General features: G+C 36.7%; 1 protein-coding gene across 8 annotated transcripts in view; it reads left to right on the top strand.

Moving 5' to 3' along the window:
- Positions 1-24,820, top strand: part of LOC124223580 (dystrophin, isoforms A/C/F/G/H) — a 304,909-nt gene that overhangs the window by 9,561 nt on the left and 270,528 nt on the right. For 7 of the 8 annotated variants that reach the window (XM_069137876.1, XM_069137878.1, XM_069137873.1 and 4 more), the window contains exons 2-17: positions 16,524-16,585; positions 17,366-17,458; positions 19,176-19,253; positions 19,346-19,438; positions 19,882-19,971; positions 20,047-20,245; positions 20,345-20,493; positions 20,609-21,004; positions 21,091-21,732; positions 21,824-21,949; positions 22,051-22,527; positions 22,671-22,828; positions 22,891-23,258; positions 23,349-23,701; positions 23,823-24,257; positions 24,352-24,504. In XM_069137876.1, coding sequence (XP_068993977.1) covers positions 16,524-16,585; positions 17,366-17,458; positions 19,176-19,253; positions 19,346-19,438; positions 19,882-19,971; positions 20,047-20,245; positions 20,345-20,493; positions 20,609-21,004; positions 21,091-21,732; positions 21,824-21,949; positions 22,051-22,527; positions 22,671-22,828; positions 22,891-23,258; positions 23,349-23,701; positions 23,823-24,257; positions 24,352-24,504 — 3,872 coding nt within the window. Of the gene's footprint in view, positions 1-4,367; positions 5,405-16,523; positions 16,586-17,365; positions 17,459-19,175; positions 19,254-19,345; positions 19,439-19,881; positions 19,972-20,046; positions 20,246-20,344; positions 20,494-20,608; positions 21,005-21,090; positions 21,733-21,823; positions 21,950-22,050; positions 22,528-22,670; positions 22,829-22,890; positions 23,259-23,348; positions 23,702-23,822; positions 24,258-24,351; positions 24,505-24,820 lie in introns of those variants that run through there. The other variant, XM_069137875.1, reaches the window with a different exon arrangement.

The raw sequence follows: 24,820 nt of genomic DNA, 5'->3' as shown, positions 1-24,820 counted from the left end.
AAATTTCTCTCAACGCATATTCGGAAGTTGCTTTGTCTTTATCACAGGCATTATTTTATACTCTGCGGGTACGATAGGAAATATTTTCCTAACTTATCGCGCGTATTTTTATTTGTACAAATATGTTTCAGCGTGTTATTTTATCGTACGTGCGACGATGACGAACAACGCATTTATTATAATAATACGCGCGTGGTAGCTTCAAAGTTTGAAATTCAGGTCAGATTCAATTACGCGCGCACAGTTCGCTGATTGTTGGTCTTGATTTCCTGACTCTTGTTACATATTTGGAATGTTGCAACGTTTAAATCGACGTTGATTGTTACGCGTGGTGAATAATATCAGCGCGGATATTTGTTGCAAGCGGAACGTATCGCGAAATAAATTTCTTGATCCTAGGGAATTTTTTTACATCGAACCTACGCAACTATAATTAATAATAAATAATAATTAACATAAATAATAATAAAATTAAGCAACAACAATTTATCCCCTGATATTTCGTTACGTTAACATTACCAACTTAAGTCTGGTGAAAATTTTGTCGAATAATTTACAACTCCGTAGTAAATTCTTTCGTAAAACCTGCATTCTCTGTATTACGCGTCAAGAATTGATCGATAAATAATTGTCAGTCGTGTTTACATTATATCAAGATATATGTAACACGGTCTATGGAAACAAATGGTAAATTTGTCTACACACACGTCTACCTAATCTTGAAATTAGACACAATTTCTTCTAGCGCAACTTGTATTTTCTAGGAAGGTACACGACTTTCCCATGCGTACGCGTATGTGCCGCATGTTTTTATGCACGCAATATTTATGGGGATCGTAAACGTTGCGTACGTAGAACTCGCACTAAGCCCTAGTACGTCATGTGCTCCGTAAATTTACTTTCAAAACCACGCATTCTAGAACATCGCGTTACATATATTTAGTACGGAGCAAGAGAGAGAGAGAGAGAGAGAGAGAGAAGAAAGAGAGAAAGAAAGAGAAATAAAGAGAGAGAGAGAGAGAGAGAATCTTGTTACGTTGAGTGTTTCGGGACCCACGTGGCCACGCACGTTACATTATATCCCACATTACGACGCGTGTACGAACTTGAACATATAATGCATTCGTGCCACGTGTACCATGTGTACATATATATATGTACCTATAAACGAATATACGCGTATATTGTAAAAAAAATAAATGCGCGTTTTTAAGGATACAATTTTTCCGAATGTCTCCCAAGAACTGCGATCGAAATATTTGGTAACATTGCGCGTGCGATTTTCTTGTACGTGTATGTTATAGATGTATGATATATGTATATGGAGCATTCCATTCGAAGTCAATCTGGGCCCGACCCTCTGGACCTTTCTTTTATTTCTGACTTAGCTCCCGAATTTTTATACAATTGTCCCGAATCTCGGAGGCACTCGGTGTTATTTTAGAAATTTTCTCTGCAATCGAGTGTATTTCATGTGATAATTTACGTATTACATGTATTGGGAATTAAATCTACAGTTGTTTAAAAACGAACGTATCGTTTTTTTTTTTTTAACATGCGTTTGTTCACAACATTTGTAAAAAATCATGGATTCACAGAAAATCCTAATCATTCTAAAGCATAATTAATTATTTACCTGAAAATGCAAAAAAAAAAAATCCGGATTTTGCATGGAATAAAAATAAAATGTCGAAAAAAAAAAGGATACCAAAATAGTGGCTTCTGTCACTGAAAGGGTTTAAAAAAAAATACGAACCAAATCGCAGAGGTGAAGGGTTAAATACAGGTCGATTTGACGTGGAATGTCCCATACATACGTGACTTAAATCCTCCCCCGATTCACCCATGCGGTGTTACCGTAATGAAAGAGAGTAGTAGAACAACTTTTTCCTTCTTGTACAGTTTTTTTGGGCGGATTTTTTCACTCGCTTCGGGAAAATAACGGAATTCAGAAATTGCGTGTGTGGGGGGAGGTCGCCTGTTCGGTTGAAGAGTTTGATAGATTTGAAATAGGAAAATCGTTGTGAAACGGGAAGAAAAATTCGATGTATAACAAGACGTGCCTGTGTTAACTGTTCGTTATTTACGCACAACGTACGGGTACGGTTTAGTTCTGAAAACGAGTCGTAAATAAAAATGCGATTTGCGTATACAGTAGCGGAGTAATAAATCGTTGAACGGTCAGTGCCGCGTTGATATTTGGACGTGAAAATATACACGATAAAAAGTCGAATTATTTATACGCTTCTACTCACCGTGCTGATCGTTTATTCTTCTTCGTCTTCTTCTTCTTCTGCTTCTGCACCTTCCTTATTACGGAACGTTCCTCATCGCCGTGGTCACAATCACACCGCCTTTTTGTCGTCTCGAAACTTTGGCTAATTACGTACGACACTAATCACAGTAACACTTACAATTCACTTTAACACTTACTAATTACATTTCACTAATCACTGCGAGAAAACACGACAACACGACGTTTGCGGACGAAGGAATTTGCATAAGCAGGGCACAATATTCGAATCGCAAATGACGACGTAACGAGGATAATAAACTGCATGCATCGACTCGCGGCGCGTTTGTAAACACTGAGAGACACTTTGTTTACTCACTTATCGCAGGGTCTCAAAACACGACTTTTCGACTCGTTGGTTTTTCAATGTCGCGAACCGACGCGACGCTGCAGAGAATTCAATTCGTTCGCTCTTCGAACAATTGACAAGCGTCGGTGTGAAATTTGATACTCCGTAACGTTCGATTAGATAAGTGATCATCTTCACACCGATCGTTCTGAAATCTGTACATACGTGTTGCGAAAATATCACCTGTCGAGTTGAAAAATCCTTAGGACGAAGATGGAGATACGCCGTATATATATTATGCGATAAATTATCGAGTCGGTAGCGCAACAGAGATATTCACAATATATGCAGCTTTTCAGCACTGGTATGGCAGCCAAATCCATCCAGTTTTCATCGAAATTTCTCGACACAAATTACGCGTCGCACGGACGAAGAAACAATTGCGACGCGTCGTCACGTGATCGCTGCAGTTCGTTTGTTTTTCAGCTCTGCACAAGCGGCTATCTTTGCAACTAACACGACACGATCTTAAGTCGTAAGTTTAACATATTTGTAAACGTAATCGATGTGAGTTTAAGCGATGATTCGTCAGGATGTTGTTTAAATCAAGACGAAGCACGGACTCGATGTAAAAGTTGGCCGTTTAATTGCAGGAATAAACCTGGTCAACGCAATTTCAAGGCTCACGCCGAACTGCGAACGATCAGAGGTGAGGATTAACCCAGGTGTCGTATCTCACGGCATTTTTCTATATATTTCTGTTACATACTACGTACACAACGTATATTGCAAATCGTGGATGTTATTCCTACCATCGCATAAGTGATTACCGTAAATGCGATTACTTAGACGTTTCTTGAACAGAAATATTCAACGTACATGGTTCGTTACAAACAGAGAATCGGCGTGGATTGTTATTAGCGATATCGAAGCCGACAGCCTCGCCGATTAATCGATCGAAACAATCAACGACCGATGCGGTCGTTCAAAGGCAGAGAGACTACCGTCTGCTCGTAGCCGGTGTATCTAGTCGATTATTTATTTATTCTATTACATCGATTATCAAGACACGCACCTCGCGCTATATTACACACATACCTATATAGGTATAATGCACGCAGTCCAGTTGTAACGTAAATTCGAAATTGCTATTATCGGCATGAGTCTAAATCCAGAATTTCGACGAGATTCCGCAGCAGCTTCTACCGGCAGTTTTAAATTTCAATGAAATTTTTAAATTTCCCTTTCCTCAAAAATAACTCTTGCCATTTTCAACTTTCGATCAAAAATGACAATAACCAAACCCGTAGGAAACCTTAACTCTCTACAACTTTAGCCCTGACGTTCCTCCCCCTCCCTTCCAAAACGATCAGGTGACGAAAATGGTGGTACATACCGAAAAATTGTACTTTCAGATGTTTTTTTTTTTCTCATTTTCTTTGTTACATTATGTTGGCACACCGACAGCGTCTGTAAACGATGTTGTACATCGGTATGTACAGCAGATTGGCAGAATAATCGAGGCCCCGCGGGCCGTGGCGCGTTTTTCCTCTCGTCGTCGAACCGGCGCGACGACGCCGCGACGTTGCGCGGTCGGTAGCTGTCTCGAGTCTGGAGAATCGGCGGAGCGAGAGTGAGAGAAAGGAGTAGCGAGAGAGAGAGAGAGAAAGAGAGAGAGAGTGAACGAGCGCCGGCCGGGCGGGGAGGGTGGAGGGGGGGGGGGGGGGGCGATACTGGGCCCGATCGCGTCGGCTGCCAGACGACAGTGACTCTCCGCCCGTCCGAGCGGTCGCGTCTTTTGTTGTGGGAAAAAGAAAAAGAAGGAGGAAGGAAGGAAAAAGAACGGGTGTGTCGGGCGTTTTGTTCATTCGGTATATATCGGCCGTAGTTTACCGATTGGTGAGATAAACGAGTTAAGGAAAGTTCAACCGGCGTAGTTGGTTAGTAACGCTCGTCGGGAGTAAGCGTGTAAATTTTTTCTTTTTTTTTTTTCACACGGCTTTCCTTGCCGTGCTTCATGGCGACCGGTGAAGAAGAAGACTCGTCGTCGTCGTCGTCGTTGTTGTTGTTGTTGTTCTTAGTCTTCTTCTCACCGCGATCGTTCGTCGCCTTGTACGCGTTTAGCCAACTCTCGTCGTCGTCGTTGCCGTCGATGCTCGGTATCCCGGAGGATCGGCATCGCAGTTTTCGTCTCTCAGCTGCGAGGATCGGGCGGATCCTCGAGCAGTGATATTTCTCACCGGAGGAAGAGAGAGAGAGAAAGAGAAAAGACAAGAGAACCGTTTGACAGTGCGACGATCAACAAGTGGCGTGGGAGAATCGTGTTTCTTATTCGTAATACCGAAAGGCACGACATATAAGTAACGTTGAGTGGTGAGTTGGTCGGTAAACGGTGATCGAAGTGAAGTTGGTTTCTCGGTGTCGGTGTGTCAGTGCGCGCCTTTCGAGTGTCGGTGGAAACGTAAATTTCCCTTCTTTTGTTTTTTTTTCCCCCCCAGATTTTTATCTCTTCGGTGTTAAACAAAACTGGGGGTAAAATCTCGGAAATATTTTGTGTGCGTGCGCGCGTGTGTTACGTGTACATGTGTATGTGTCGGTGATCGAGTGCGTGCCTTTTTTTTTCATCTCCTAAACCTTCTCTCGCACCTTCTCGCCTGCTTTTCGGATAAATTATCGTTCAAGTGCCGTGTGTCGGTGTTTCGACGTTCTTAAACGGATTAAACCCTCCCCCCCCCCCCCCCTTTTCTGTTCCTCTCGCTGTAACCGCCGCTGCTGCTGCTGCTGCACTTCGATACGGGACAAGATGGAGGTCGTCTATATAGGTACACATACAGACAATCATGCGTCGCTCTTTTTTTTTTTCCCTTTTTCTTTTTTCGCTGTTTTTACTCCATCTTTCAAAGCCATTGTCGTTAGACGCGTGCATCGTTACACAGGTATACATTATTTTCGCTTGTTTCAGGATTTTTGAATACCTGTTACGTAATTAGATTATGTACAGGTGTAAACGAACCCGCACGTTCTGTATTACATTATACGCGTGTAAAATATAATATTATACGTACTTTGGTCGTGGAGAGAACGATTACGCGTATAAAACCGTTATGTTCGTCATACTTACGTCTACCGCACGTACGTAATCTACGTACATACCTGGCGTTATCATATTTTTTCTCACATTTGTTTATCGCTTTACGCAATCTACGGATTTTCACGTGCCGCTGGACGTTATATTATTATTATTATTATTATTATTATTAAAGATTTCTACAAATTTTCTACGACAATTGGGACATTTTGTACAAGTTCTTTTATCAGGAGAAATTGTTTTCGTACAAAATTTTAAAAATATAACGATAGTTTGTTACATAAAAATTGTAGAGTTTTGTGGAAATTTGTGAATAAATGCTAATTTTGAAGAAAATTAAGAGTTCTTTACGAAAAACAACGCATGTTTACAATTTTTTACGAAATAATAGGAAATGTTTCAATTTTCATGAGAATTCGTAGTAGTAGAAACTTTCGCCAGGGTACCGAGTTTGATAATATCGAAAGGAAGTCGCATTGTATATATATATACGTAAAGAGAATTTGTTATTCTTCTTAAATTTTTATCGCCACTCCACCGTTTACCGAATTTCAGAAGAAATCCATCTCGTTTCATCAACGCCAGTATAAATTACACGCAAATATCAATTTATTCACGAGGATTTGTCATACATACGTGAAACGAGAATGAAGTTGGCAACGTTACTGTAACTATTCGCGTTTAAGCAAGATCGTTTTGTCGCACTTTTGAATTGTCTGAGATTTTGTAAACCGTTTCGAAGTGTTTGAAATTCAGTAAACCGTAGTAAGACAAAACATGGGGCATATTTTGCAATCTCAGATCCTTCAAAATCGTCGTGAAAATAAGAAAATGGTAATTTTTTCTCGTCGATTCGTTACGACGACGTTGCGGGACGGGGGTGAAGTTCAGTTTCGGGACGAAAAATAATTGGGAACTTTTGAATTTGGAAATTTGAACCCCGCCCCGACGTCGACTAACTTCAACCTCGTTACACGTGCGGACAGCGAAACCTTCCGAACATCTTATTTCGATATCTTTCTCCTTGTCTCGTCAGCTCGCATATATCGGGCAAACATCAGAGGGAGGTATACGATATTATTACGGTGGGTTGTATTTTTATTTCGAAAAGGTTTTGTGTCACATAGAATCTCCGACAACAAAGGCTCGCGTCGGTCTCGCATGGCGTAATTTCATCCGGATGGACAACAATACGATACAATGGCCGTCGGGGCGACGAGAAGACGCGAAACTACGTACGTGGATATATACGTATATACGTATACACGTATGATACGTGAAACACACCCGGGAGGTTTGGGCAGCCGGTGATACCGTTGTCAGGAGATTTCCTGACGTGATACACGGTAATGCTTTCAAACACGTTGCCTCGTCGCACGGATATTTCACGCTCCTAACTTCACAGGCTGCTAATCGTAAATATCGCGTCGACTTGTTGTGCTTGTTGTAAAATTTTTCCAACTATTCGTCCGTCATCCTCATCGTACACATACGTATATAATGTATACGAGGTATTCCATGCCAACCGAGAGGACATTTTCCCTGACCCCCGCCAATTTGCTTTATTATTTCTTATATGATTATGCAATATAAAAAAAGCACTCGCCATTTTTTTCACACTTTTTTTTGTACAAGTAGTCGTTGGTTAAAAACTATGCGTAAGATTTCTACAAGAGTTTAACGACTATTGCGTATCTTATCGGTGACGACTAAATCAGTCTTTTAGAATTTTTATACCCATTAATATACAACATTCTCAGATTACTAATCTGTATTAAAGTGGTTGGTCAGCGTTTCTCAAGGTCAACGACGTTCTCGACTAATAAAAAACAGAAAAAAAAAACTTGATAGTAAAAGTTTTCGAGTAATACGCATCCTTTGTCATCTGTAGACATTTTTTCAAATGTACTGAATTTTATTTCGCTATTATACAATTTCGAAAAAGTATTTTACGAGCATTCGCTTTTTTTCTTGCAAAATCTATCATTCATTGCTGCTGCTGCTGCTACTGCAGCCAGTTTCAAAGTGCGATCGTCAATTATTCGCAGGTCAGTTTGTTGTAAGTTTCCACTGTTTCATCGTTTTATATACGTATATATATGACAGTGAATGGCGAGAAGAAGAAAAATAAATTGCTCTTTTTGCTGTTCCTGCTCCACTCTCTTTCTCTGTTTCTATGCAGCCAGTCTGTTTGCCTATTTTTGCATGGGAGAAAAATATACGAAGAAAACCGTTGAGAAGATCATCCTGCATTTCGATGACAGAAAACTGCGACAGAATTTATAATAATAGACACTTTATCGCGTGATGTTGATAAAAGTATGGAGAGGAGGGAGGGGATACAGAAGGGAAGAAGAAGTGAAGTGAAGTAAGCGGCGACAAGTATACACACATATATATATATATATATTTGTATAATAGGCTTGTTTTATCATCGTTAAGAATCGAATTATTGTACATTATTTGTACGCCACGGGTAATTCATCATCGAATCACGCGCATAATATTTACCATGTGTATATACAGGGTGTCCCAATTTAAAAGACGCGTTACCAGTTTTTTTTTTTTTTTAATGGAATCGAGAGATTTTGTCTCAACTCAAATATTCTTTATTCGAAAATGTACGACTTTCGCAGGAAATTTATTTATTTTTTTTTTCACAAGGCGAATAGTTCGCGAGAAGCAAGAAATGATCAAATTCTGCAAGACACGGGGAAGTGGATTCAAAAGGATCGTCCTTGGAATTGCTCTGCACGCATCGGTAATTCTATCAATCACGTCTCAACCTCCCAATTTTTCTAGCTACTCTTAGCGAATGAAATTTTTCTCACAGTCTTGGACACGTATTCCAATCGAAGCATTAGCTCGAATGAAATAAACGTAATTCGTCCTTAAAAATTAGGACACCCTGTTCGTACAAGAATGATTTTTTTTTTTTTCCGACTTGTTATTTTTTCTTTTTTCTTCCAACCTTCTACCTGCTCTGTTTTACTTACTTACCTCTTCTTCCACGTTGCAACAATCTTACAGATTATACTCGTATTCTGCGTTAAATAATACCGTTGTACGTGAAAAATAAAGAGAAGAAAATAAAAAAAAGAAAGAAAAAAAAAACCCGTCGACCTCCTCGCGTGGCGAGATAGGGAAACAACGGGTTTTATCTATATTTGACGTTCGCCTTATCTAATCGATGCGTCTGCTACTGGCCCCGGAGGGTTATTATATACATATATAGGTCTATGTGTCAGGAGAAAAATCAGTTGATTGAAACTTGGCCGAGGTTTTTTTCTTTTTTTTTTTTTCTTTTCTTTTCTTTCTTATTTTTCTTCTTCGCTATCGAGGAAACGGAAGGGGACGAGGAGTGACTTGTGTACACATTTGGCTATTTTCACTCCCGCACCTTATTCGTCTGGTTAAATTTGAACTCTTGGGACGCAATCAACAACGTCTTAGTAGCGTTAATAAAGTATCGAAACGTTGAGAGAAAAATTATTATTTTGCACCGTTAGAAGTTGAATATACAAAATCTCAGTTTGTTGATGCTGTATTATTGTAATTAACATTTTGCTAAATATCTGGTGATCCCAAAATTGAAAAACAACGACTCTTTTCAAATATGCATAGTTACGTTAAAGTTACAAATTTGTTTTGAAAAAATGATTTTTCTTTCTTTATTTATTGTATTTTGTTTTATTTATTTATTTATTTATTTTTTTTCACTGAGAGAGAGTTTTGGAAAGTTCTTCTCAAAGCGTTCTAGCGCTCCTGATGATATTAAAAAAAAATTTTCCTTTGGCGAGTTTTGGATATATAAGCAATTCGACAGCGATGTAACGAATTTAACATACTTTTTTAAATCTGGCGCCATTTCTTTATCGACAAAAGTTGGACAATTGATTGATACACTGACTGGTTTGCACCTTATTCCATAAATTTCCGAGCTGATCCGAACTAAGCCCAAATTTTTTTATTTTTTTTTTTTTTTTGTGTAACGACAAATTGATAACAGACAGAAATTAATTTTCAGGTTAGAGTGTGATTCAAAGGTGAAGACAAACTTTCGTAACAAAACTTCATTATCAAACTAACGTTGTTGTTTGTTTATTCGTTTTACTTGACATTATTATCACAATTTTTATAAGCAAAATATAATATGAAGTATTTGTGACAGTCACATTCCCAAAATATTCGCATGATTTTTTCGAATGCCGATACATATTATTATGCGTAACGATAATTTCACAAAATGCTAGTGACGTGCGATTCATTTGCGTTTTTTTCGATCGTTCGATTGATCGAAACTGCCTTATAGTAATTCTAGAGGTCGATCGGTGTAATTTTTTAATAGATTAAGTGAAGAGAGAAAATTAAAAAAAAAAAAAACGATTAATCGCACGTGCTGTACTAAATACCTAAAAGAATGAAAAAACGATTCCGATTATCAACGCATAATTTCAGTACAGAAACAGTGACGCGAAATTTTAGTATCTTAAAATTTTCATCACACACGTGACAATAATGATTATACTGTCGTAAAAAAAAATTCACGTTGTTAATGACCGATAACAAATATGTAGGCGATTTTTTGCCGCCGTTGCCGCTGCAAAGCGATTTTTTTTCAATTTTCGTTACACATACGTGATTGGATAATTAAACATCACCGATTTTTCACCATCGACGAGTCTAATCTCTTACCGGAAATAATACAACGTAACACAATCGCTTAGCCTCCAACTTCCTCCCTACCGATTTCATTACGTATGCACGAAACGATTTTCCGGTTTCCCGCCGCGTCGTCGTCAGATATCGCATTCTTTTCTATCCCTGTATTTATTTATTCTTGGTTAGTTTTCCTTTCTTACCGTAAACCTGTAAGTTTTCATTTCTCGCCATCGTGTCGTCGTGAATAATCTTCGTCGAATTTTCATCGCGATGTTCGTTTGTTCTTAATTGACACCCCCCCCCCCCCCCTCTCTCTCTTTCCTTAATCAATTCCGAAACGTATGTACGTATATCAATTAAACCCACCGCTCGTTCAGCCCGCAGAGGTCAACAACACTTGATACAATATATATATGTATATATATATATATATATATATAATGCGTTCTCCGTACGTTGCTGTGTATTATAGGTAACTATAACTGGCATTGGCTGCCACAATAGTTTCATTTGCCGTTAAGTATAGTATACGGTACAAAGCAACGATACAATATTTTGGTGGCGAAAGTTGAAAATTTACATATTTGTTTCATAGTCACATATCGTTGTACAATTATAGTTATTAATGTGATAACGAAAAGTATATATATATAAAAAAAAAAAAAACAGGTATATTTTGAAAATCAGTATTTTACAACATCGAAACGATATTTGATAGATGTGGAAAATAATTAAGCGATATTCGCGGCGACGGAAGTGAAACGATTTTGCGGCTCGCGAGTTGTTTCGAATATTGTTATCTGCATCTTTGCAACCGTTTCCTGCCTTTGTTTCTTTGCTCATCGCTTTGTGCGTGTATACACTTATATGTAGTATAGTAAGATACATATATACAGGGTGTGAAAAAAATTTAAGCAAGAAGTAATCTGGATGGAAAAGAAAGACAGGTTTATAATTAAAGATTTGGAGTTTTTTTTATTTATCGATTCATAGATTACACGGTACAGGGTCAGGCCTTTAATTTCCAATTTCGGTGATCAGAATTTACCGCCCGAATCATGCGATTTGAATCCGTTAGAATTTTATCTGTGGGCTTTCTTCAAGTCCAAGATTCATTTCCACCCTGAAGGAGGAAATTGAGCCCTGTACCTAACAACGAAATTCAAACCACACTTGTGCAAAACTTCAATTTTTAATTATAAGCGTTTGTTTTCTAGCAAAATTACTGCTTGCGTGAGTTTTACGACACCCTGTATATGCATATCGCGCTCAATTAATAATTGACGGATGTAACAACAATTTTTGCAATATTTCTACCGAACGAATGAGTTTTTCTTGAAAATATTATTCTGAAATTTAGTATGTATTTAATAAATCGATATATATGAATTATATTACGTACCTACAGTATGTAACGTAGTTATTTACGTAAAACGCAACATTCGACTTGTTGTATAATTTTTTGCAAACTTATCTGTAAGTTTTTCACAGTCATTCTCCAAGGCTGTTAGAAATAGGATCATTATTCCTTTATCTATTTTCATTCCTCAATATTTATTATACGCCATTAATTTCACACCCTCGTATTGCATGCTTAATAAATGTATCGTATTACTGTCATTCGCGTGCCAAATTACTTTTTAACATAAATTTCGTTTCAACGTCACGATGTTTCGTTGAAATAATTATCCGCGTCACTCTAATATACGTTCGAGTGCAGGCTGCAGCTTATTTTTCACTCTGTTCTCCCGCTTCAAATGGGAAAATGGGAAAGCTGGCACACTAAATTTATGGCTTTAACGGCATAACGAACGAACGCCGTTGCAGTTGAAGAAGCTCGGAAGGTCGCGTGTGGTGATTGTGGTTTTACCGTTTTGTCCCTCCGCAGTTTCCGTTTTTCTAATCACTGTTCCTCTTCTTTCTTAGAGTTGAAATACCGGAAAAGGAAGAAAGAGATTCTCGCTTTAAATAAAAGAAGCGTCTATTAGACGTACATTTATAATATGCGAAGCCAAACATCGTCTGACTCGCGCCATTTATAATTTGGTTTAAAATTATATCTCCGTTATATTTATACATTATTTGAAATGTTTGGAGAAGAAAATACAGTCGTTGATAATTTTTTTTTAGAACTTTTAAAAAATAGTTCCTTTTAAAAATCACTCTTAATGTTTATAAATAATTGGACAGTCGAATAAAAGATCTGAAAAAATTCCGTGGTACCGTTTCAGAGTTGGGAAAATTGCGGGTAATATTTTTGTGGTTTCTCATGAAATTCCTCGTAATATATTATAAAAATTTTTCTCACACTTCTCTTTTCTCTTCCCTTAACTTTTTTCCACCCTCGCGCCTTTTTATTTTTTTTTTGTCTGTTTCTCACCTCTCAATACGTATGCCTATTACACACACACACACACACACACGCACAAACATTCATGGATATACAATGTGCAACATCGCGCGATAGTAAAACGTGAACACGACGCAAGCTACGAACCTGCGTAGCTGCCTAGCTTTCGCCCCCAATTACAAACGAGCTAATTAGGACCTGGCGCGTAAACGTCCGCTATTGCCGTTGCCGTTGCTGCCGACGACGAGAAGTCTGCGTAATAATCGCGTTTGCGTGCCCGCGTGGGGTTTAAAGAGGAGGGAAAATTTTGCCAGCCTTTTTTTCGTTTATTGCGGCATTGCGGGATTATGAGAGGAAAAAAAAAAACGAATAAATAAACAGAAAAAAAAAAAAAAAATAAAACAAAATTCCCTCTTCTCTTGTGATCTTTGCAACTGTGCAAATAAATTTGTGTATATATATATATATGATATGTATAATTATTCTAGATTTGGTACTTTTTTTTTTTTACTCTTCTATTTTTGTCTCGTCAATTTCGTACGGTATATTACTTTCCTTTTCCTGCAATTGTCCTTGCACGGAAAGTGAGGAATAAAAATTGAAAGTTGGAGTAGCGATTGTATAAAAAAACGTAATACCGTATAATGTTCGTTATAAATATAATATTATGTATATTATACACATATTGTACAAATATATATATATATATTTTCTGCGATCGCTGAGACATCATTTTGTTATTCATCGAATTACGTCATGGAGAGTTTGTCGGACGTTGAGGAGAACAATTGGATGACGTTTGATTACGTAATCGACAGAAGCTGCTGACAATATGGATGGGGAATACAATTTTTCAATAATAATAATGATGATAACGACGATATTAATAATTTGTGGCTGTCAATCTGTGAACAACCGATAAAATGAAAAAAAAAAAGATAAAAGAATAAGAATTAGAAGAAACAGAAAATGAAAATTAATCAGTTTACAAATTAGCTAATCAATAATACGTGTGTGTGTGTGTGACGCGTGAATTGAAGGTAAAGTAGGAAATAAAATTATATACTGAGAGAAATTTTTATTCCCGCTTATATATTATTTATATTTTCATTAGTAAGGTTGGAAGACAAGAATTAAGCATGCGGTAGAAATAATGCAAGAATATCACCAAACGGAATGGACGAATTTTTTGAAAATAATAGTCGATACATATTCAGTCTGCAAAAACTCGTCGTGTGATAATACAAATTAATGTATCGTGACTGAGTAATAATAATAACAACAACAGCGTACGTGTACGCATTAAACACGTGCAAGGAGATTAGAAAATTATCATCTTGATTATAAATCAATGAATCGTTAGACGTGCGATTGAAATTTACATCGTACGTTGTGATTTATGAATTTAAAGCTTGTGACTGTGTAAAAAAAACAAAAAAAAAAAAGGAAAAAGGGAAAGAGAAAGGTAAAAACTTGAAACAAAAAAACTCACTCGGTGGCCTCGTTTAGTCTTATCTTTTGCCGCTTCAGCGCCGGTTCTTCGTCGTCTTATCAACGTTTTAGCCGTTGCTGCAAAAACGTCGGTACAATACGTATTACAATTACGCATCGCATTGTTGCACATGTGTGTATGTGTATATATATATATACAAGACAGGAAACTAATAACTAAAAATAAATAACACCATTCTCGTCTTTATACACGGACGATCTGTAATTATTTACTTATTTATCGTTTCTTCCTGCCCAGCTGTGCAAATGTAAATACGTGTATACGTGTATAGGTATGTAAAGTAAAATCGAAGAAGAAGAAGAAGAACTGTCTGGCATTACGAACGAAACCGAGAAATATTTCTACGTATTTTACTATAATTGCTGGAAAAATTCTAGTAAAACGGGTTATTGTTACAGTAAAGTGTTTGAATATTGATGAAATTATAACAGAAAAATAATTGAGCACTGGTAATTATTATTATTGTTGTTGTTGTTATTGTAATTACAGTTGTCAATATCGGAAGATTTTCTCCAGGTCGTCTGTTTGGTTTGTTGATGTTTTCTTTTTTTTTGTTTCCAATTTCACACAACAAACAAAGTTCCTTATATCAAGAATTTATTACGCAAATGTTTCGCCAAAGTTAAATTATCGCATACAAATAACGTATAACAAAAAAACTACACCGCGAGTGATGTAAATAAATAATAAATCTTGTTAATCCGCATCTACTGTCTGATAGAGCAATTTTAATTTTTTTTACACAGAACTAGAAATTTTTTTATTCCGTTGAAAGTAACGAAACGAGTCTCGCAAATGTTTCACAGTGATCACAGATACAGAAATTTTTCTCGGAGCCGGGTTTGAGTTACGAATTTGAAATGTTACGAAAGCGCCTAATTTGGAATTATTTTGCGGCGAAAGTTGGTGCAAAGAAATCAAACTTTGAAGAGACAGCGCAAGTTTTGAATGTTCGGAAAGTTCCGAAAATTCAAGTTACGATAGAGAAAAGTTTCGCAGAATAAAGTTTCGATATATAGGGTAAAGTTCGGAAAATGAAACTATATCAACACAGCGTTATTTACTCAACGTATATATATTTTTTTTTGTTTTGTCTAAACTATGCACGTGCCAATGCCAATTTCTTCTAAAGAAAAAAAAAATTATTTTCGAAAAAAAAAAAAATTACGAACAACACTCAAACCCTTTTCTATTTCTACTTGTTAATTATTATTAAATGCTGCTGCTTTAGGGAAAGAGAGAGGAAGAAGAGAGGCCGGTGCCGTATTCGGATGTAAAGATTTCTCTCAAGGTGACGAGAGGAATAAGGTTTCTTTCGTACGTACATAGGTGGTATATAACTATACACCTATGTGTATATATACCCCATTCACCGCAAGCCTGTGTTTCAGCCGATTTATAAACCTTATGCATCGCTCTTACTCTACGTGATCCGCATTCTCGGTTCTCTTCTTCCGTATTCTCTCTGCGATTTGTTTTATTTACTTTTTCAAACTCTCTTGCAACACAGTCTTGAACACACACACACACACACATCAAACCTTTGATATCATCGCACTTGAAATATATGCCAGCGTGGATTCTTGCAGAAGAGGAAAACCATCTCATTAGTAGAGCTTGACGCGGAAAACCGCAAAATATTTTTTTTTTATCTCCAACTCATCGCCGCAGATGCGAAACAGACGGCGGTGAATTAACGAACGAACGAATTAATGAATGAACGAATGAATGGATTTGTAAACCGACTCGCGTCGTTCATTTGTTTACAATTTCATTTGACGCAAGATTTGACGGAGAAAATTGTTTGGTTGTTTTTTTTTTTTTTTTATCCTTTTGCGGTTATGTAATTAATCGACGCGTTACGTTCGATGAAAGGGAAAATTTACCCGTGTCAACGAATAGTTTTACATATAACTATAAAACCGAACGAACTCTGATGTTCTCTTACTAATTATCCCTAATTTATTTTTTTTTTCTCTCATCGAGAGGATGCCAATTTTCGGTCTAAAAGCCGATGGTAATTTATTAGAATTATAAATTATACAGATTTTGACATATTATTGGTTTTTTTTATTTATTTTTTTTTTATACATACATGTATACTACTTTGATCTTTATGTTTACCTTTTTTACACTCCAGAGATCGACGAAGATGACGAATTAAAAGTTTTATCAGTGTTTGATGAATTTATGTGATCGTGATCGTTGGAAAGAAAAATATTTCTACTCTAGTCGGTGATGAATTCGGTTGGGGGTGTTTTTTTTTTTTTTTTCTTTCTTCTTTAATTTCTATTTTATTGTAATCTTTTATTTTTCTTCTTATTTCAGATGAACGGGAAGATGTACAAAAGAAAACATTTGCCAAATGGATAAACTCACAGCTTCTGAAGGTGATTTTTATTCCAGTTTTAGTTTCAGTTTTTTTTTTTTTTTTTTTCCTCTCCTACTAACACAACATATATATAAATTTTTTGTTTTATATCCGACTGTTGATATTCATTTAATGACAAATTATCACAAAAATCTCTTATTGTATAATCATACACCGACAAAAACATTCATTTATAACAAACTTTTTTACCAATTGTGCAAAAGATGAATTTGAATTTCTTTCTATACATTTATCACAATTTCCTGCGTATTAAAAGATTCATATTTATATTCGTTTTCTTTTTTAATTTTGTTTTTAATTTTTTTTGTACAGTTACACAAACAGTGTTTCAAAGTTACACCAACGTAAAAATTATTCAGGATGAAGTTTTATGTTTATAAAGCTTAGAAACTCTTTTCTCGTGATTCTCAGCGAGGATTTTAATTAAATATGAAATTGTATGAGGATATAATTTACCAGCAGGTATAAATATATAAGACTTAAAGTTCTAGCCGAGATTATATTATCATTTCTTCGCAGAGAGTTAAAATTTTCTTCGTTTCCAGAAATAAAATCCGACTGATTTATACTGTTTTAATTATCCACGTTGTCTGAGCTCTCGTTTTCATTTTTACACATCTCTATAATTCGTTTTTTTTGGATTTAAACACTATATTTTACAACAAGCTTCAAACTTTCATGCGTTAATAAATCGTGAGAAATATAATGTGAAACAGTGCAAACGGTGATGAAGAATTAATTTACGATTTCTACAATTATACATTGTATTATTTTTCAGAATCATCACGAACCTGTATCAGATTTATTCGTCGATCTCAGGGATGGGAATCGACTTTTATCACTCCTGGAAGTTCTCACCACAAAGTCATACGTGAGTATAATCGTTATTATGTGAAACCAGAAATGTATCGAATACTAGCAAAATTGCCAATTTTTGTATAATCGATACGAGAATCTTTTAATACGTTAACAATCAACGATTTATTTATCTTAACACCAGACCGCTGGTGAAAATGGAATAACATTTTCACAGCGCCGAGTCCGCAATATACGCGAGAATATACGTGTGTATGTATATAATATTGAACACTTTTTATATATTTTTTTTACCCTCTTGTTCAAATATTTGTACCGCGATGAGTTTACTTTATATGCATAAAATATAACCGATTTTTCTTTTTCCTTTTTTTTTTTTTTGCCGCTTGACGATGGATGTGGGAAAATTTTTCGCATTATATATCGCCGCGTATTGCAAGAAAAAATTTATATTACATTGGTTATAAATAGATTTTTATTCACGCCTTTTTTATATATATACATATACATTTAAGGTTCTTAAATATCTTTTGACCTTGAATAACTTTTAAACGAGTAGATTTATCATAAAATGCTAAGAGACCTTTTTTTTTAGAGAGTTCAATACCCTATAATATAGGTATACATATAAAAAGAAATAGTACGAACTTTTCGGTACAGTATAATATTATACCTACAGGACAATCTCTTGAAACTTGAAAATTAACTGCGCATGCGCGGGTTTTATTCAGCTGTTCGCGCAGGCTGGCCAATCCGAGTTTCAACTGTCAAACTGTTTCTGCCGGCGATGTTGTTGATACGAATTTTCGAGATTAGAATCTCAAATAATTGAGGTAGCGACTCGGAAAGGTTTCGGAAGCATTTGTTATTGGGTCGGAAAGTTGATTCTACAAAGAACGGTCGGAATTTAATGCTTATGCTCTTTGAAAATTCAAACGTATACATTTTGCGTACGTTGGCCCGTCGGCATCGCAGAAAAAAGTATCGCTGCGGGAAGATTTCGCCGACCAATGAGATTAAATTATTTGGCGGATGCGCGTTTGATTTTCAAGTTTCAAGAGATTGTCCCGGTATTCTATCTTCAAATTTCTTCATTTTTCATCACGCGATTTACAATTCCAATGTAATACAAAATTCTACAATATAATTCACAAGTGTGATTTGTCGAATTTGTGTGTAATGACGAAATTCACGTACATGCATACTTTTAACAGGTACATGTAATTTCTTGCAATTGGTACATTATTTTATACTTTATTGATATCTCCATCGACGATTTTTATTTCATTGTTATAACTTGTTTCTTTATTTCAGAAGAATCTATGTTATTGTTATATTTGAATTGTAATAATAATAATAATGATAATATTATGTAGGCGTATTTATGTACATTCAAAAATTGCGTTACCCACAATCGAAACAGTATCACGTGTCGTTTATATTTAAAAATAATCAGGATCACCAATAAGTATTCTACCTTGTGTATAATAATACTTGTTACGTAAAATAGAGTATCAAACTCTGCATTCCAGCAGCGTTGCTGTACGCTGATATGGATATCGGTGATACATGTATGCATGTGTGTTCATAAGATGTAATAAATCTCTTTAAACCAGACAGAGATGAATGTAAAAATCACTTTCGCTTTGTACTTAACATACAGTATTATGGTATTTGATTATACTTGTTACTTATAATTTTTGTGCCTGTATTCTTTTCAAGGACATTTTTTCACCCATATTATATAATTTTAATTGATATCTTGATTGCAGAAGAGAGAACGGGGACGTATGCGCGTCCATCATCTCAACAATGTTAACAAGGCGTTGCAAATTTTGGAACAAAACAATGTGAGTATGAAAATTGAAGTTTTTCAAATGCGAGTATTAACACTTTGATAGCTGGACATGTTTTTTTATCCGACGTATTTTCTTTCTCGCAGGTTAAGCTCGTCAATATCAGCAGCAACGATATCGTCGACGGTAATCCCAAACTGACTCTGGGCCTTGTATGGAGCATTATTCTTCATTGGCAGGTGAGACGAGACCGCAGGTTTATTTATATAAAATTCTTTCAATCAGACGGTGATTAATTGTTGAAATTTAAATGTATTTATTTTGATACAGTCTAGTAGTAGAAAAAATCCATCAAGTATCTTGTCTGCTGTTTCACTCTTCCGCAAATCCCAAAAAATTATCCTACAACAATCCGATTACCAACTTTTACATCCCGATGTTCATCCTCGCCAGTATTCGATAGTTCCAGTCAAGTCAGAGATCAACTCTCCTTCCACGGATGACGAACTACAAAAAGATTAAGTGTAATTTTTAGTAGTACTGAAACTAGACCAGAATTTTTTGTAATTTATACATATTAGCGAATAGATTTTTCATGAATTTTCATTATTCTGTGTTGAAATTGAATTCTGAAACTAGACTATATTCATGATTGTGTCGTTTTGTTTGTTGTAATCTTCAGGTACATTATCACCTCAAAGATCTCATGTCGGAGCTACAGCAAACGAATTTGGAAAAAACTCTTCTCGCTTGGTGTCGTCAAAATTCGCAGGTATTTATCTCAATTTAATACCTAATTAGTTATTGAAATTTTCATAATCCTCCGTTAACTCTAATTTCTTTACAGAATTACGCGGGGGTTGATATAAAAAATTTTACCACCTCTTGGTCGGACGGATTGGCTTTCAACGCTCTTCTTCACAAATGGAAGCCTCATCTCTTTGACTTTAACAATGTATCACGAAAGCATCCAAACGCCAGGCTCGACCATGCCTTCAAACTCGCTCAAGAGCATCTTGGAATTGAAAGGCTTCTAGATCCTGAGGGTAAGCTAGATTTCTACGTTGTGTTAAGTTTCTGGCAAGCCAGGTAGGGGACCTGATGACTTATACATTGTTTTCTCTTTTCTCCCTTTCCAATTACAGATGTGAATACCTCGGTACCGGACAAAAAGTCTATAATGATGTACGTCATGTGTCTATTTCAATCTCTTCCTCATTCCGGTGACGATGTCGGTGATCTGGATGTTTCTATAGCCAGTGATTCCAGTCCAGTAACAACGCCGGGTGCCGAGGTAATTTTTTTTACACATAATATGTAGTTTAGAAAATGACCATCATTGTTGGTACGGAAAATTCGGAAACTAGATTTTTTTTTGCTGTAACAATCAAATGTTCATGTTTTCACAGAGTTCGTTGTCATTTGCAAATCTCGGTATGCCGATATCTCGACCAATGAGTCTTGCGACAAATGTGTCGGTTGAACTTGGCGGGTATCAGGTAGCTTTGGAGGAAGTTTTGACTTGGTTATTGGAGGCTGAAGATAAATTAAGCCACGCACCGGAGCCTGGACCTACCCTGGATATTTTGAAACAACAGTTTCACGAGCACGAATCTTTCCTCATGGAGTTATCAGGTCATCAGGACGGAGTCGGTGCTGTTCTTGAAGAAGGTGCCAGGCTTCTGGCTGATGGCGGTCTTCACAAGGACGAAGAAGAAGAGGTCAGAGTTCAAATGCAGCTGCTAAATTCACGGTGGGAAGGTTTAAGGACTCATGCAATGGAACGCCAGTCCAGAATCCACGAGGTATTTATTTCAATAATAGTTTGTCGATGATTTTTTTGTATTTTTGAATGACGAGCGATGTTTAACCCCGAATTTTTTCTTCTCAGGTTCTAATGGAAATGCAGCAAGGACAGCTGGATTCGTTGAGACGTTGGCTGACCGAAACGGAGGATAGAATATCTCGGATGTCCGCTTCTGAACTTAACCAGTTGGCTCTTGATGAGCAGATGAATCAGCTGAAGGAACTGAGGAAGGATATTCAGCAGCAACAAAGTGTCGTTGACGGTTTAAGCAAGATTGTCGTTGTTGTGGACGAAGACAGTTCGGAGACTGTTTACGCACAGATGGAGGATCAGTTGACAGCGTTGGGTGAAAGGTGGACGCATATTTGCCAGTGGATAGAAGAGAGGAATCAAAAATTACAGCTGCTCTCGTCTCGTTGGGGCGATTTGACTGACGAATACAAAAGACTCTTGGCTTGGCTAAACGAGAGAGAAATTACCCTGAAACAGATGGAGGCGAATCCAGCCTCGGAAATGGGAGAAATATTGGATCGAATAAAGAAGTTACAACTTCTGAAAATTGAGATGGACGATCAGCAGAAAAAGCTGACATCTTTACAAGTCGTTGTTCAGGAATTGGACGAACAGGGATCTTCGCCTGAGAGCACAAACATTTTGGACAAAATTGAGAATCTTCAGGACAGGTGGGACGCTGTTGTTCAAATTATGGAAGTTCAGGGACAAAGGGTAAGTGTCAATTTCAAGTTTACTTGAAACTTGTTCATTTTCGAGTTGCCGCAGCTTTTTAATAATTAGGTGTAATTTCATCGTCCCTCAGATATCGAATTCTGGATTTGAATTTGAACTGAAACCTGCTCAGGAAACTACAACTACAGTCACCGGTAATGAATGGATGACTGAAACTGTAACGACTATAGCGTACAGAGAAGATGTCGCTGCTTCTGTGAGTAAAAAGAGAGACTGAACAATTTTCCGAATCACTTTATCGATCAATCGTGAAATATGTCACGGTTTTTACTTCCTATCCGTTTCTTATCTTTGCAGACTTCTCACAGCGATTCGAAGAAACGTCGTCTTGGTAGCGCCACTCGAAAAGAGTTCGACGCTGCTCTGTTGAATTTATACAAGTGGTTGGATTACGTCGATTTAGAAACAGGTCGTTCGGAGGGCGTTTTTGACGAGCTGAGTGTCGAAGAGAAGAAAATCGTTTACGAGGATAGTCTGGCTGACTTGAGTTCTCACGAGATTGAATTTACCAAAGTTTTACACTTAGGAAGTCAACTTTTAGAGGAAACTAAACAGACGAATGAGCAAACCGAAGATGATGAACAAAAAATCAAAAGCGTACAGGAGAGGTGGAAAGCGACGACTAATAGGCTTCAAGAAATCAAAAAGAGAATCGATTATCTAATGGATCTGAAACAATTCAATACCGAATTAGCTAGCTTACAATTAATTCTTGACGGATATTCCAAATGGTTTAAAGGTCATCATGGAAATAATCAAATCGAAACTTATAGGGTAAGATTTATCTTCAAAAATAGCCTCATCACCTTCTAGCATTTTATCATACGAAATTTTAGCCCTTCGGATTCTCTGTCTCTGAATCGCACGGCAAAAAGTCTGATTTTTCTTCTAAAACAATCAAATTCCTCTCCATTTAGGTAAAACTTAAGTCTATGAAGTCGCACGAGGATCGTATTAATAAGTTGAACGCGAAGGCGAAAAGTTTGAGTGAACATCAAGGCGCTGGCAGTGAAGGAATTACGGTAGATGCAGACGCAAAGACGTTTGAAACTGTTTGGAACGATCTCTCGAAAAGGTTAGTCGCTTGTCGATTTCTTTGTCGTACCTATGATTAATTTTGGATTACTGTTTTTACAGATTATCAGAACGCCTGACCGAGTTAAGAAACCAGGCTGACAAAAAGCCACCTAAGAAATATACAGAAACAGTAAACAGTCTACTATCCTTCATTAACTCTGTCGAAGGTGTTTTGCTTTTGGAGCATGCCGTAGTCTCCGATGACAAGTCGATGGAGAATCAGCTGAAAAAGTTCAGGGAACTGCAGGAATCATTGGCCGCGCAACGAGCCAACTTTGAATATGTAAATTTGACAGGCCAGGACTTAATTGCAAAAATTAACGACGATCCGAGCAGCCAAAGACTGAAGGAAGAATTGCAAGATCTCAACACTAAATGGAGTGATATTCCCATAATACTTGAAGAACGACAGCAAAAATTATTGAAAGGTATTTAAAAATGTTCATTGCTGTCGATAAGAACGGCAGAAAATAATTAATAATTGTGAAATTATTCTGAAATAAGGTTTTCTTTTTCAGATATCGGATCATTAAAAGAGTTTAACAGTGAATTCAACAGCTTCGGAGAATGGTTGGAAAAATCGTCAAGATATTTGGAAGAAGCTTCGGAAGATGCTCTCGTCAATGATGTGGAAACAACGGAATTCAAATTGGAACAAATTCGGGCCCTTTCGGATGACATAAGTAAAAACAAGCCCAGGATCGAGCGCATACAAACTTGTGCCAACAAGTTGCTTGAAAACTCCGAACCAAAGTTTGCAAATGTTCTTAACAACAGATTAGAAACTCTTTCGCAAAAGTGGCACGCCATCGTAGACGGTGTTAAGCATCAGGGTGACAAATTCCAGAATGCGTTACAGAAAAACGACAAGGTAATTAAACCAATTAAACAGCAACTTTACATAAATCAAAATTTGCACGATAAGGTATCAGAAAAATTTAACAGTTCAATTAGATCAGAGGTCATTCGTATACGCTTTTTAATTTTTGTAGATTATAAATGGAATCGAGGATTTCACGAAGTGGTTATCAAACTTGGAGCAGGAAATTCCTGCTAAAGAAAAGATTACTTCATCTGTTGAATTATTCCAAGCTCGTGGCTGTTATCAAATATTAAAAGACAAAGTGGACAGGCGAGTCGAGGAGTTTAGAAACATCAACGAAATGGGCAATGACAAGTTGCTGAGTTCCGAGGGATCTTCCGTACAAGAACTGGGAAGACGGTTTACTCACTTGAACGCGAGGTGGACGGACGTTACTGATCGCATTTACGAAAGATATCGACAACTGCAAAATGCGAGTCACGAATACGGCGAATTCAGAGCTCTGGTTGCTCAAGAAAGTGACTGGCTTGACAAACTCGATAAGAGACTTAAAAAGTCGACTAAAAGTGCGGCTGACGCTGAAGAGATTTCGGAAGAACTTGACGTACGTTTAAATCATCAGAATGTTATCGATAAGATGAAAATTTGTACCTATCTATTATTGTTTGACTGTTATTACTTGTAAATTTCTTCTTCAGGATTTGGAAAATTACATTCGTAATCGTCCTGAGTCACGTTTTGCCAAGGTCCAAGATATAGGCAAGCAACTGATAGACAATGATATCATGACTAAATTGGTGAAGACTGATGTTGAAGCTTTGTTGAACCGTTGGGAAAATCTGAGTAAGAGGGTGAGCAGATAAAAAAAAGTTTCTTTTTTATTACCCATGTTTTAAACGTGACTAATATTCAATAAGTAACACAATATTCATACATGTATACATGCAATTGTACAAGCATGTGCTTCAGTGATTAATGCTTGAAAGATTTTTGTTAAATTCGCGGTATTTCATGCTTTTACGGTTTATTACGAAAGATAATTTGGCCCTTTTCAATAACTGTTCTTAACAAATTGTTTAACTGAATAATTATATATTGACACAATTTGAAAATTACTTTCTCATCTGAGTGTATCAAACAGTCTATTTTAATGTTGGCTCGTAATAT

This window comes from Neodiprion pinetum, chromosome 7, assembly GCF_021155775.2.
Source record: "Neodiprion pinetum isolate iyNeoPine1 chromosome 7, iyNeoPine1.2, whole genome shotgun sequence".
Taxonomy (NCBI): Eukaryota; Metazoa; Arthropoda; class Insecta; order Hymenoptera; family Diprionidae; genus Neodiprion; species Neodiprion pinetum.
Note: the sequence above shows the minus strand (reverse complement) of the source record. Positions and strands in the feature narration are given on the sequence as shown.